This window comes from Phalaenopsis equestris, unplaced genomic scaffold (genome assembly GCF_001263595.1).
Source record: "Phalaenopsis equestris unplaced genomic scaffold, ASM126359v1 Scaffold000224, whole genome shotgun sequence".
In the NCBI taxonomy this organism is placed as follows: domain Eukaryota; kingdom Viridiplantae; phylum Streptophyta; class Magnoliopsida; order Asparagales; family Orchidaceae; genus Phalaenopsis; species Phalaenopsis equestris.
Genome location: NW_018164666.1, coordinates 201,098 through 216,713, shown reverse-complemented (window position 1 = coordinate 216,713; position 15,616 = coordinate 201,098). Strand labels below are relative to the sequence as shown.

Here is a 15,616-nt window from a genome sequence, read left to right as displayed (position 1 = left end):
TTAAAAAATGAGCAGCTTTCAGTAAATAGTTTGGGACATGCCACCCAATTCTGATGTATTTACATATCTAACATCTAAACTTATTGCAAAATCAAAGTTTAAATGTTAGATATGTAAAAATATATAAGAATCGAGGGGTATGTACGCAAATGTTCCTCTTACCCTTGTTTATTATGAGTAATGCTATAATGGAATGGAATCATTGAACATCATTCGATTTACATCCAACTAAAAGCTCAAATTTCACTCATCTTTATCTGATTTACATTACACCCTTCAATTAGGCGACCAAATGCCACCAAACGGCTGCTTAATAAAAGGAAGAAATATTCCCCCCGGACTAGCGATGTCCGGACAAAATATTTTCTCTAATAAAAGACAGTTATGTGGAAGTGCGCTGAAATACATACAAATCTTAATCTGCTTTGACAAAGAAATCACGACGACAATGAGATGACAACGGCAACAAAAAAACAAAGCGAATGGAAATAACAAAAAAGAAAAGCCAAAATAAGGATAAATAGAAACAATTTGTAATAGCTTGATGTTCAGATATAAAACACCAAAATTATAAGCTGACATTGACATGAACTAATGATTCAGCATGAGAAGGCTAAATTTATCCAAATCAGACCAAGCACAGCTAGCTCTCTGTATAGTGCTTCAACAGTCTCTCTCTCCAAATCAACAAACAGATGTAGTTTGTGAGAAAATCAGTAGTACACATCTGCATCAGCAAGATTGTTATCATCTCAGAGACAAAATATTATTTACAAAAGAATCATTTGCGCTGATTGCATGTTGGGCACTAAAAAAAGTAAAGAAAAAAAAAGTAAAATGTTAACATACATATCACTCAATTCTTATGTAATTATATAATTGCCACCTTATCTATGCATTAAAAAGTTTTTTTTCACTTATTTAATTTCTAAACCTGAATACATGGAATATAATTTTAGTAATAGATTTAGTGGCGGGATTGTAATAATGAATGATCAAATCATTAAAATTAATGTGCATTTTAGATATCATAGGTCTATTATTCAATGTGATAGTGATATGGATGGGAATGATATTAGTAGAATTCAAGTAGGATGGTTGAAGTGGAGGAACATATCGGGCCTATTGTGTGATAGAAAAGTATCGTTTAGACTTGAAGAAAAATTTTATAACAAGGTGATGAGACTTGCAATGTTTTATGGCGCAGAATGTTGGCTTATAAAAGAGAAGAATAAAACTAAGTATTGCTGAGATGAGAATATTTAGGTGGGATCAGTGGCTTTACACTTAAAGATAAAATGTAAAATGAATGTATCCGTAAAAGGGTAAAAGGGTTGGCGTAGCTCTAGTGACAGACAAGATTAGATAGAGTTGTCTTAGATGATTTGGTCACATTGATCGTCGACCATCTGAAGTCCCAGTTATGAGAGTAGATGTTTTAGATTTTACTTATGTTAAGAAAGATAGAGGGCAGACCTAAAAAGATTTGGGCATGTTGTTAAGAAAAAAAAGATCTTAATTAACTAGAATCAAATGAAAATAAGACATTCAATAGGCGCCATTGAGAAAAAGGATTCATATAGCCGACCACTTAAAAGCTTGTTGTTGTTGTGGTATTTTAGATGTGATATGAAAGATCCAGATGATATTAATGTAAAAATCAAAGTTAGGTGTTAGATATATAAATACATAAGAATTGTGTGATATGTATGTAAATTTCCAAAAAAAACAAACAAAAAGTATAAAGGGCATTTATATACATACCACCCAATTCATATGTATTTACATATCTAACGCCTAAATTTTATATTTTATATTTATCACGCTTAAATCTTTCGTATTACAAAAAAATAGCGCCATTTTAACTTTTAAAGATTGAAATACACCTATTCATGCATAGTTAAGGTGGTATATATGTAAAAATTGAAGTTTAGGTATGTAAATACATAGGAATTGGGTGTAAGTATGCACAACATCCAAAGCATAAACATTTGCAAAGCATGCACTGAGAAGAAGCAAAAAGCCATTGAATAAAGTTGAACAAGTTACATAAAACTACACCTGCAGCTTAAAACTGGTCTTATGAAATGAGAATTTGTTCGGTTCTCATTAAGAAGAATAAAGCACGACAAAGAAATACTGAAATTATTAAAACAAATGCATAAAAAAGTGTTGAGAAAGATTAAAAAATAAAAATTACTGTAAAATGACATCAAGAGTCGTCATTGTTCTCTGTAGCTGTCTGTTTTGCTTATGAAGATATTGAGATAGAATATTAGAGGAATTTTTAAGATACAGAGATTTGATTAGTATAACAAAAATATGCTGTGGTAAGGGCTAAATGATTATCAAGTAGAATTTTGTAATTTTCATTTTTTTTAATGATTTAGTATTCTTTGTAAAAAGAAAAGTAAGATTTAAGTCAACTAGAATTTAGCAAATTATAAGGTTAATCGAATTTATTAAGGAACAAAAAAAAAAAAAAAAACTAGAATTTAGCAAATCCTCACCATGGTGTTAAATCCTATAAACTATTTAGCTAGCCAACTATTAAATTTAAGCTAATTCCATGCACAATTTATCTGGCAATTGGAGAACTTATGGAATTTAGTAGTCCGAGATTTGCCAATGACCAAGAAGAACCTAAAGTCATCGTGAAGATAGGGGCAGAAACAAATTTTTTTCGTTGGGCAAATATTTAAATAATGTAATAACTAAATGATGACAGTAATAATAATAATTAAGTGATGATTATACAAATAATATAACAATTAAGTATCTATCAACTCAACCAAAGCAAGCTACTCTTCAATGTCTGAATTTAGCAAATTATAAGGTTAATCGAATTTATTAAGAAAAAAAAAAACTAGAATTTAGCAAATTCTCTCCATGGTGTTAAATCCTGGAAACTATTTAGCTAGCTAACTATTAAATTTAAGCTAATTCTGTTCACTATTTATCTGGCAATTGGAGACCTTATGAATTGAAAGGAATTTAGTAGTCCTAGACTTGCCACTGACCAAGAAGAACCAAAGGGCATCGTGAAGATAGGGGCCGAAACAAATCCTTTCGTTGGGCAAAAATTTAAATATCTAAATAATGTAATAACTAAATGATGACAATAATAATATTAATTAAGTGACGATTATACAAATAATATAACAATTAAGTATTTATCAACTCAACCAAAGTAAGCAACTCTTCAATAGCTGATATTTGTTTTTCACAACTATTTTCCATTCAATACTATAGTAGACTATATGAGGGAAAAACTTAGTTTTTTACAACTATTTTCGTTGAATTGTTATCCATGCTGCGTTTGGTATATATCCCTTCGGCCTTTTCTTCTCTATCCTTCAATATTAATTCTAACTATTTGTCTTATTAGTGCATAAACTACTCTTCATTGTATACCAGCCACTGAATCTATCTTAAACCACCTCATCTTCAATATGAATTATTCTGAACATATATCTACTATAATATTTTTTAGGGGCATTTACAAACATACCACAATTCTTATGTATTTTCATATCTAACACCCAAATATTCATAATTACATGCATACCACTCAAATCTTGAACATCACATCAAAAATAACATCATCAGTACCGTTTGGGAGTGAAATACACCTTCTCATATATATGTTTATGCCACCAAAATGTTATAAGTGTAAATATCAAACTTTAAGTGTTAGATACGTAAATAAATAAGAATTGTGCGATATGCATGTAAATTTCCCTATTTTTAATAACTCCGTTCTCCTAGTTTTAACACCTCTCCATTTTTACGTTCTTATTCATGCTAGACTCGATTTGGCACTCCAATATTTCTTTTTACAATCTACATGACATTATGGCATATCCAATGTTGCTGCAACGTCATGTAATTTACATATAACATCCAATATGTTTCCTTATCAGATACTAGTCCTAAGAAATTCCTTCATCATATTACTTTTTATAATATCTTTCTTTGCTTGTAATACAATCACTTATGTAACCATTCTTAAGTTGAACATACCCAAATTTATCAACAAAGAAAGCTATCCACAACTAGGTTCTTTGAGGAGCTAGGAAAGGTGGTACGAAACATTCGCTATTTCAACTCCATTCTAATGTCAATCACTTATGATAATTTTTTTTCTTCTCTTGTAACAACTTCTTACCTAAGTGTTGTGAGATCATCGACACTTTGGGACTCAACATAACCAAAATTGAAGAAGTGTGCTTCATTTTTTCATGTTATACAAAAATCAAAATATTTGTATGCATCAGGTAGGTAACATGTAGCCATCAACCTATTCTATAAAACCTAGAGTTTCTTAAAAAATGTTTTCATGGTTTTCCTTCGGATTTTTTTTGGTTTCACTGTACAGATTAATTGTGTACCGAAATAGTTTGGATAGGATTAAGAATGATAATGATATAAGACTTAATAAATATGATATTCAGTGGATTCTTATTAATCCTGTGCTTTTTAGAAATATCTATTAACAAGCAATGAAAATTCAGCTCTAAAATTGTTCCATAACGTGTAAATTTCACAGTGATAACTTGCAAGAAAAATTTGGTTCCGCAAAATTATAAAATAGTTAAGAATTCCAGATTATCTTTGTGTCGTATATAACTGTTTTGGACAATCCAGAAAAGCATCTTCTATAATTTAAAGATCCTGTATCCCACAAGGATAACTTTTTTATATTATTTTTGGGGAAGTTACATACATAACACTCAATTTCTATATATTTACATATCTAAAACCTAAACTTCACATTATACATTTATACCACTGAATCCTTTCTTATCACATAAAAAATACCACTATTCTAACTTTTAAAAATTAAATACATATTTTTTGTACAAAAGTAAGGTGATGTATATTTAAAAATTGAAGTTCAGGTGTTAAATACGTAAATTCCTACGAATTAAGTCGTATGTATGTAAATCTTCCTTTATCACCAGTCATCAATTAAGCAACCATATGCCCATTTAAATAGGCCTTCAACTTCATTCTTTAGGAGTGCAAGTGTGGTGGGGGATAAAGACTTCAAATATATCACAGTTTAAAATAGTGTCGAGGAGCGTGTTTAGGTGTGGCGAGTGCAAAGCTACTTAATGGTCTGTTTGGGATAACTGCAACTTATTAATAAGCAGCTACTGCGCAGCAGCTGATACGGATAAACTGGCTAGCTGTTTGGTTTGTGCTTCTGGATAAATGATCATTCCGTCTCTATGAAATAATATTGTTTGCAACATAACTGTTATAACAATGTATTTGATACTTGAGAAGCAAAAATCCACTTCATAATAGTACAAAAAATAACATACACCTCAATTAATTGATAAAAGCAGTCATCAGTTACAGCTTTGTGCGGACGCCATCGTGCAACAATTATGTTAGATAAAAATCATAACATTACCAACCACACCCATAAGCAAATTTTGCGTTGCAGACCAAAAATAAGTTATAACTTTTCATCAAAAGCTAAAAAACAATAAAAACAAGAACTGAGACAAAAGAACTAGATCAACAAGAAAATGAAAAAAGCGGCAAATATCAATAGGATAAACACAAAAATATACTCACTATGTAGCCAAATGACACTTAAATCAAGTATGTGAAAATAAAGCTTAATATTGGTACCAACTTTATGATTTTGAATGCTCCTGATCAAGAAGGAAATAGCTCCCACACAACTGGCTCCAACGCGGCAACACATCATGGAAGCACCAAACAATAATCAAATGACTCGAGGCTAGAGACAAACCAATTAAAAAACCAAAATGAACCAACTAAAAAATAGGCATAGCAAAGAGAAAAACCCGTTCTCCGTAGCAATTATCATCAAACATATATATAGTTAAAAAAATATTGAAAAATTATAAAAATAAGTAAAATGTAAATAAATAATTAAATCATTGGATTATAAATTTCCCTGTTTAAATGGGCAATATTTGCACTTTCAACAGGTGTAAACCTTCAAATTTCCAAAAAAATCTACTGACATTAAAAAATTTGGCCCCAACGAAATTAGCATTTATTATTTACCAAACAAATTATGACATAATGTTCTGTGCTTTGTGCAATATAATCTTAAAGATAAAATATAAGTCTGTCATGATAATGCACAAGGTATCTCTATAAACTTCATTAACTATGGCTCTTGGAATACGATGTGCAACATTTATTGGCATAATGCAAGATGTGTATTCAAAAGGAGAAGATTAAAATGAAAGCAAAACCACTGCATCGAAAGTAAATTAATAAAATTAAGCCAAATTAATATAATGAAGACTGAACTAATAATGGAACTTCATGAAATTTCTATGTATAATCATTCATCCCAATGTGTTGCATACCATTAGCTGATCCAGCCTTCCTAATAGTTAATTTCTTAAAGGTATGGGAACCTATCAAACATAATTAGCAATTAAAGTTAACCAACTGCTCACAAGAATTGGCAGGATTGGACACAATCTCATCTCATCCAATTCTACATTTCGAGAATTATAGTTTCTACACCTCTTTAATCTTTAAATCTTAGTTTCTCCCTGCATCCAAATTTGATTTATACTCAAGTTACTTCAACTTTGTCCACTGATTATTTACATGAACTAAGTTCTGCATGCGTCATAGAGAATACATAAAAAATGTCCTGCATACTAAATTAAATATCCTTTTTTGCATATAAGAAAATTTCTAGGCTCACCGTACATCAAGCATTAAATTAAAACGAAATTCCATCACATTTCTGCATTTAGCTTTTTTACTGTCAATGTGAATAGTCTTATGCATTTATCAATTTCAACTTTATATCATCTAAAAATCAAGATGAATTTACAGCAGACAAAAGGTAATATCCAAGTAAAATTATGTAGTAATGTTAAGTTGTGTTGTACATAAATTTAGTTAATCTACTAAACGAGATGAATGAGAAGCTCTACAATTACATTCTCCAAGGTCATGAAGTCGTGTAAATGCTTAAGGAATGGAAATTTCATCATGAGTTTCACGCAAGCAAATATTACTGCATAAATTTTAGAAAGAAATAATTTTTAAGACAAAATTTAAGCTAAGAAACAGTTTTGCTATCTAAATAGACTAATTGGATACATCAGGTAAAGAAATTGATTCATGACTATATCAAAGATGTGCATCTTCTTAACAAATGACCAGTTACATACAATACAATACTTAAAAAAAATAATCAAGAATGAAGCCGCCATTAATTCATTTCTGTGGCAAACAAATTACAAAAAGCTTAATAAAACATCTTTTAGGTGATTAGAAGAGTAGAGGAGCAAGTATAGCTGCTAAGTTCACCAAAATTTAGGAGACTAACCATGATTTTATTCACCAGAACCATCCAACGCTGGGAATTATCATTTCAGCAATGACCAAAACTAAATTCTCTTAAAACTGCCATATAAATACAATCAGCTCCCAATTTTCCATCTTTATAGGACATAGGCAATAAAACAAAGCTGCATAAAATCTCCAACTGATTTTACATTCCCCTTTAAAATATTTTTTCCGCTCAAAAAATAACTTCAAGCGAACTTAAAGATCTAGAAGGAAATCAAATAAACACGGGGTATCTTGATGAGGCAGATCTAACCCTTACACGCTTCTAAGTGTCTGATTGAACCTCCATTAGAGATTCGGACTAGGAGAACCACCACCAGCAGAGCTGCTGCCTCCGCCTCCACCTTCCTTGTTTCGTTCTTCCTCTCCGTTGCTTGTCATGTTTCAGCCGGGAAAAAAAAAACAGAACCAGTAAATTAGATCACGACGGACGACTGTAATAATCGACGTTGGATTGAAGCAAATGAAGAACTTCCTTTAGTGTAGCCCAGTTCTCTTTTTCCCTCCTCCTCACTTTACCCCTCCCTCCTTCCTTCGTCACAACTTGAGAGCATGTGGGTAATAAGCGGAGGAAAGAACGCCAGCCACAGGGTCGAGCCCGCGGCCGTGTTTATTAATAATCCCAAATCGCTAATTTGGATAAGCTGAGCGAAATCACCAAAAAAAACGACACGATTGAGTTTTCAAAACGCAACCCCACCAAATAAGCTTGACCCAAATGGGGTTTAAGACTTATGCCTCACAGTGTAGAAAAAGAAGCATGTCTCAATTGCTTGAAGCATGAATGAAGAGGCATGCACTTTTATTTTAGAGTTTAAAAGATGTTGGGACTTTTTTATCTATAAATTATTATGATTATTATTATCATGTGTGAATTATGAAATTAAAGATAATGAAAAAGATTGAGAGTATGTTGATACAAGTGAGAATAAAGGAGAAAGAAACCAACTTTGACGATAATTCTAATGAAGACCCTCTAATTAATAAAAGTGGGATAGACTTTTGAATTTGAAATCCTAAATCATAAATGAACAAGCTTATTTGTTAATTTTTTTGTGTTTGCTTTATACTTTTATTTATTATTAAGTATTTGTAAGACGTTTTATGATATTACTTTAACACTTTTGGATTACTATCAAATGTTTTATATTTTGAACCATTAAATAATTTAATTCATTGTTTCTCTACTCACAAAAAGAAAAGAAAAATGTGATATCTATTTATGTATCTATATAAATTCTAGTAGGAAGTGGCATGAAAAAGAGAATGAAAATGGGAGTTTATTCATTTTAAGCAACCAAATGTCCATTTAAGTAGGCCTGCAAGTTCATTCTTTGGAAGTGCGAGTATGGTTGGGCAAGAAAGTTTTCAAATATGTTATAGTTTAAAATTGTGTTGAGGAGCGCCTTTTAGGGTAGTGCCTAGTGCGTGCAAAGCTGATTAAGCCATATGCCTAACAGTGTGGAAAAAGAAGCATACGTGTCAATTGTTTGAAGCATACAATGAGAAGACATACACAGTACACCTTTGTTTATAGTTTAAAAGATGTTGGGGCTTTTTTTTATTTATACATTATTATTATTATTATTATTATAATGCATGAACCATAAAATTAAAGATAATGAAAGAGATTGAGAGTATGTTGATACAGGTGAGAATAAAGGAGGAGAAAGAAACCAACTTTGATGATAATTCTAATGAAGACCCTCTAATTAATAGAAGTGGGGGAGACTTTTGAATTCGAAATTCTAAATCATAACTAAACATGCTTATTTGTTAATTTTTGCTTTATACTTTTATTTATTATTAAGTATTTGTATGAGCTTTTATGTTATTACTCTAACACTTTTGGATTATTGTCAAATCCTTTACATTGTACCATTAATTAATTTAATTGATTATTCCTCTACTCACAAAAATAAAATCAAAATCGTGATATCTATCTATCTATATATATATTCTAGTAGGATGTGACATGAAAAAGAGAACGAAAATTCAATGAAGAATTATAATTAATTTCAAAGTAGCCAATGATCATGCACTAAAGATTAGAAGATTTAAGAAATAAAAAATGACTTTTACGAGTGACTATATCTAATTGTTAATAAACTTATTTTACTTCAACAAAAGAAAAACCCTTTTCGCAAAGTCTGTAAGGTCACTCTAGAAGAAAGTATGATTGTACAACATAGAGTAATAATCATGAACACATATCTTAGGAGTACAGAAAAAAAAATCAAAATAATAATTATCCAATAATATGGTGTTAAAAATTGAAAGGTGATAATTTTTTAGTTTTTCTATATGGTTCTACAAGAGGAAAATTGGATCAATTGAAACAAACTTTATTTGGAGTAAAATGGTTGGCTCCATTAAAAAGAATACATCAAAAATTTATAATAGCCTACATCATACATTAATAAGCAGACATTGTGGTGGAAGAGATGATAAAAAGGTTTTTAAAAAACAATCATACTTTTAAAGATTGGCAAACAAAAATATTATTGAGGATTAAAATAATCATAAGAAAACAAGGAATACAACCAACAAACTTAGTGAATAAAGCAAGAACTATAGTTTTCTATGATTTATATAATAGGCCTGACATTAAGAAAAGAGAAATAAGACATAAAATAATTAAGATAATTGAAAAGAGATCTAAAAACTTTGGACAAAATAAATACTTGTTGAAGTGAATATAATATAATATTATTTAAAAATAAATGCATTAAAGAAAGGTGATATGGCTACTTGAATAAATTATTAAATGAAGTTTTAAGAAAGAAATTATTTTGGAGGAGCATGATGAGCAACATATATTATAGAATAATTGAGAATCATGAAGTGAAGTTTGCTCTAAGAAAAGGCATAAAGCTAAAAGTTTAGATCCAAATGAGATAATGATGTTAGTTGAAAGAAATTCTAGTGGTTTATCTAACAATTTTTCAATGGAATTTTAAAGACCAAGCTAATTTGAAATAATTAAATAAAAGCAGAGGTAAAGTTCAATATTGCAGTAGTTAAAGAAGAATCAAAGTTATGATTCATGAAACAAAGTTATGGGGAAGAGAAATGGAATATAGACTTAAAAGTTTATTTTAGTTTCAAAAAAAACAATTTACTGTCATACTAGTAAGTACCACTATGAAGGTAAAATGTGCATTAAATCAATTAATGGAAAGGGCGAAGAAAGTATCTTGAAGTAATTTTTATTGGTATTAAGCAGGTGTACGATTTAGTACCACAATAGTTGATTTAGTGTGTATTTTGTAAGAAAAGAATGTATTAAAGATACGTTAAATTTATTAAATACATGCACGATAGAGCATTGAATAATATTAAGTAGTTGAAAAGTGACCAAAAAGTTATAAATTCTAATAATATTACATCAAAGAATATAATTGAGTTTACGTCTTATTGTATAGCTAATAAGATGCTTAGAAATGTTACTCAAAGTGTGGCACATAAATGCATGATTATCTCGACACTCAAAGTGTGGCACATAAATGCATGATTCTCTCGATGCCAAAATTCTAGTCGATGAGATCTAATGGAATACATGGAAAACTCAAAATGATAGAGGAAAAAAATTAGAAAATGAAGGGATAAAATTTGTTGAATAAAAGCTAAGCATAAGATAATTAACTTTATAAGTGTGATATCAAGAATTGCTAGTCTGCACTAGAGGATAAAGCAATACTCATGTATGATGGATTTAAGTATATTAGATCAATCCTAGAAAATAATGAAAATAAACATAAAGGTATAATTCTAGAAGAAAAACTTCATGTTTAAAATGGAGAAGCATCTTAGGAAGATTATACACCTATAACACTACTTCCTAAAGCAGTGGTGCAAGAATTGAAACGATTAACATTGGCACACAGCATCATCTGAGAATTAGATTCCACTACTTTGTAGCATTTTCCATTGAAACTAGATCTACCTATTTTCCTGCACTTCTATGGCTTGAGCTGCACTTTTATGTCTTGAACAATAAGAGGTGCAGGCTGTAATTCATTTGATACACTTACAAAGCAAAGCAAAAAAATAAAATCTTGAATCAAAAGGAAGAATACTGGATAATTATGCATGCATTTAAGGAAATATCCACCACTTGATAATTCACGCACCCATAATGGCATATGTTCCAAATGCAAAGTAAGCAACGCTCCAGAACAAGTCTAAACTAAGAAAAAAATCAACTTTAAATTGACTAGCAGTCTATCATGGCGCGTGAACTAATTAACACGACACATAGTTTATTAATATGCTAAAAAAGCACAACCAAATTGAAAGAAGAACATGAAAATGGATGCCATATAAAACCCATTATTCATTTACAAGTGGAAAAAATCATGAATTTGAAATTACAAGAAATAAAGATGAAAAAAAATACCTTTAATGATTTTTATGCTGCTTGGAGGGGATTTTTCCATAAGCTAATAACCTAGATTTGGATAATTTCAAATGGGCATGCATGCGCCTCTTTTTGCTGCGCTTGGACAACGTATTTGCATCTTCATTAGGTTCCTTATGTTCTCTAAATTTATGACTTCTGGTCTCTTCTGTCCTGTGCTTCTTGCTATAAATTTTATCATCTGACTTCCCTCCTTGAAGAAACATATTCTTCTTCAACTTTTGGTGATATGTCACCTTCCACTCCTTCTCGCGGTAAGGGGCTAACTTTTTTAAAGAAACATACTGATTCAAATCCTTGTCATTCGCCATTAATATCTCCTCTACTTGAAGCCCATATGACTCGGCTGACACAGACCTATATTTGAATCTAGTTTTCAGATCTCCTATAGTACCCTCATAGTCCAACTTATAATACTCCTCAAGTTCCTTGTCAAGTTCCACTTTTTCTCTTAGAGAAATCTTTTGCTTTCTCTTCCTCTTGCCTTCGATGTGGGAGGGCTCTTCCTCTTCATCACTTTTTTTCAACAACAACTTTCTCATACCCTCAAACCCCTCCATTGTATCAACTGAATCCCAACCTTCTGTCAAACCTATAAGTTTATCTTCCTTATCAAAGTCTGGCTTTTCCAGGTCATCCCCGCCATCACTTCCAAAGCCAGGATCAACATCCTCAGTATTGTAATAATCTGCACCAAACATCTCTTTCATGGCTTTATCATATTCTTCTGGATCAAAATCTTCCTCAAGATAAGCAGCATCAAGATTGTAGGCACTTTCCTTGCCAATCCCTGCGGTAACAAGAATACTCTCAAGCTTCTCCTGAATCTCTTTCTTCTTCAAATTTTTCAGATGTTTCAGCTCCTCCTTCCTCTCAAACTCTGCTTGCGCCATCCTCTCTACCTTGTTCTTCCTTTGTGTCTTTCTGCTGCTGCTTTTCTTCCTCACTGAACCATCTGCAATCCTAGAGTGACCTAAAACTCTATCCTCTTTTTCTTCCTCGTGTCGGAAGTTGTACTCTGCTTCGTATTGTTCCTGTTTTTCCAGCTCATCCTCATCCTCTGAAACCCCAATATCATCATAAGTCTCTTTATCCCTCTCCTTGTTCACCCACATTTTGTTAAGACAATAGTTTTTCAAGAACATCTCATCTTCAGTTAGATCCTTATCTTCTCCAAAGAACTCATCCACCTTCTTATGTATCATCTCGCCATCCTCATTCTCCTCAGTGTCTTTTCTATTGCCCTTTTTCTGTTCAATTATCATACCATCATCATCATCATCAACAACAGAACCAAATGCTTCCTTCTCCGCTTCAAGAAAAGCCTTAAGCCCTTCAACCTGCTCTCTGCTATACACCTTAGGGTTCTTTTTCAGCGGCTCTTCTTCAAACTCCGGCCCCTCTTCCATCAACTGCCTAGCCATAACATCCTTCAAGTACAAAGGCTTCGCCTTTTTAGTAACCCCAGACTTTTTATCCTCCTCTTCTTCTTCACCTTCGGATGATGAGGCAAAGAGCTTCGCGTCCTTTTGCATGACAATGGGGTCATTCTTCTTCACCCTAACAAGGGCGTCGTAGAACTGGTAGTCATCCTTTATCTCTTCTTCTTCAGAAGATTCATCAGAAGATTCGTCGGAGTCGGAGATGAGGCCGCGCTTTCTGAGCTCCTCGCACTTCTGGAGAGCCTCGCGCTTCTTGTTGTACTCAAATCGCTTGGCGAAATCTTCATTGATCTCAAGCTTAGATAAGTCGGCTTCATCGGTGCTGGAGTCGTCATCGTCCAAGAGCTCGATGCCCATCACGTATTGCGAAGAAGACGGCACCTGTAGATCTCTTCGAGCGGCGCTGTCGTAAGGAAGCGTCGGAAATTTAGGGAAGGAGACGAGGCCAATTTATTTATTATTGACAAGTTTACATAACTACCACACAATTCTTATATATTTGCATATCTAACAACTAAATTTCAATATATATACTTAAAAATATTGTTGCTAGAAATTTTTTCTATATATATATATATATATATATATATATATATATATTATTTGCTTGTGAGCATCTAATCACCATTTTAACTTATTTTGGCCCCCTATCTCCAAGGAGCGATTATTCCGTCCGGACACTGAACACAAATTGCGTAAGATGTTCAATCAAATTTAAAAAAAAAAAAAAAAATTTAAATTGGGATCTGCTGATATACACTTCTTTGTAGGGGAGTGTTTTGATTGGTTCATCGTAGGAACGTATGTAATCATTTTTTATTTGTAAAGAACTCTGCACATTTTCTCTCCAAATGTGTGATAACTTCATTAGTTTTGTATTATAAGGTTTCAATAAATTTAATTATAATGTATTATGTTGAGCCATTTTTTTCAAGGTAACTTGCTCGACATGCATCATTTTTAAATTTTGTCATTTTAATATCCTCTCCCATGGTATCCTACCCATGGGCATATAAAATGGCTTCCTCATCTCCAACAAGTTCTAATATATGAGTAGAAATCACATCATATTTATTACAATAACGTTCATGAAAATATAGCATACAACAACAACAACAAATGTTTTGTCCCACTAAGTCAGATCGGCTACATAGATCATTTTTCTCAATTGTGTCGTATTGAGTGTCATATTTTCATTTAATTCTAATAAATTAAGATTATTTTTATATACAACACTGTCTATATCTATTTTTTCTAATACAAGTTGAATCTAAAACATCTACCCTCCAAGTCGGATCATCAGATAGTCAACATTTGATCCAACAAAACCATCTTAGATGATTCTCTCTAATCTTATCTGTCAATAACATAATATTGCAAACATCACTCATTTCAATTATCTCAATCAATATCTTATCCATGTTTGAATTCATACATTTTTAATCTCCTCCCTCACAATTATATAAGAGCCTACCATTTATAGCTAATCTAATTGAATCAAATCCTTCTCAGATGGTCAATACAAGTTCAACAATGCCAACTACAATGTCATTTAAACTCTGATTAAACCTTATTCAAATTTTATTTCAACCATGATCGAACCTTTAAAATCATCTCTGAACATTAATTTAACTATATTCAAATCTTATTGAACTTTACTTAGAAATACATTTTTAATTATTGCCAAATTTAATTTGTCTTTTTTATTGCTAGGATTTAAGATTTTGCAGGGTTTAGAGTGGTCTTTTCCTTGTTTTTTTTTCCCTTTAAGGGAGCAAGAAGTTTAAAATTAAGTGTGATTCTCAATTGTGAAAGTTCCACTGATGATGAATTTATCTTAACTTGAGGGACTATCAACTATGAAACCTAAAGTCTATGAGTGTGAGTCAGCTGGTTGGGTTCTGGTAGACATGGGCATTAGGCGAGCGGCCCGATGGGCTCGCCATAAGCCTGCTTGGAATGGGTGGACTTGGCTATGAAAAAATTAAAATTTTGCAGGCTTGGCCCGCTCAGCCTTACCCGAGTGTTATTTGACTTAGTCAAGGTCGAATGAGCCCGACCCACAGCAAACTCAGTCTGTTCATTGGCATGGTCTCATTAATATATTTTGCAATTACAAGATTTTGAGGCAATTAATTTCCTCATCATTTCTTTTATTTATCCAACCATAAATTTTAATTTTTATGTTAATACCATCCAAATATTTATATCACATAAAAATGATAACTTTTAAATTCTTTTAAAAGTGAAATACTACTTTCATGTATATATAAAATGACAAAATATGTAAAAATTGAAGTTCATGTGTGAGATACGTAACTAAATAGAAATTGACTAGTAGTATGTAGATAATATATATATATATATATATACATATGAATAGAAT

At 31.7% G+C, this 15,616-nt stretch overlaps 1 protein-coding gene across 5 annotated transcripts; it reads right to left on the bottom strand.

Moving 5' to 3' along the window:
• Positions 1-252: 252 nt before the first annotated feature.
• On the bottom strand, positions 253-13,660 carry LOC110023456 (protein KRI1 homolog). 5 transcript variants are annotated; one of them, XR_002293899.1, is made up of 4 exons: positions 11,768-13,660; positions 7,628-7,753; positions 7,346-7,422; positions 253-727 (listed from the first exon to the last, which is right to left on the bottom strand). XR_002293899.1 is itself a non-coding variant. In XM_020722889.1 (2 exons), the coding sequence occupies exon 1, from the start codon at positions 13,585-13,587 to the stop codon at positions 11,770-11,772; it is 1,818 nt and encodes a 605-aa protein (XP_020578548.1). In that variant the 5' UTR covers positions 13,588-13,660; the 3' UTR covers positions 258-727; positions 11,768-11,769. The 5 variants fall into 5 exon arrangements, 2 of the variants coding, with proteins under 2 accessions (XP_020578548.1, XP_020578547.1); XR_002293900.1 differs by lacking the exon at positions 7,346-7,422 and having other exon boundaries at positions 254-727; XR_002293901.1 differs by lacking the exons at positions 7,346-7,422; positions 7,628-7,753 and adding an exon at positions 5,651-5,758 and having other exon boundaries at positions 254-727.
• Between the last annotated feature and the right edge of the window lie 1,956 nt (positions 13,661-15,616).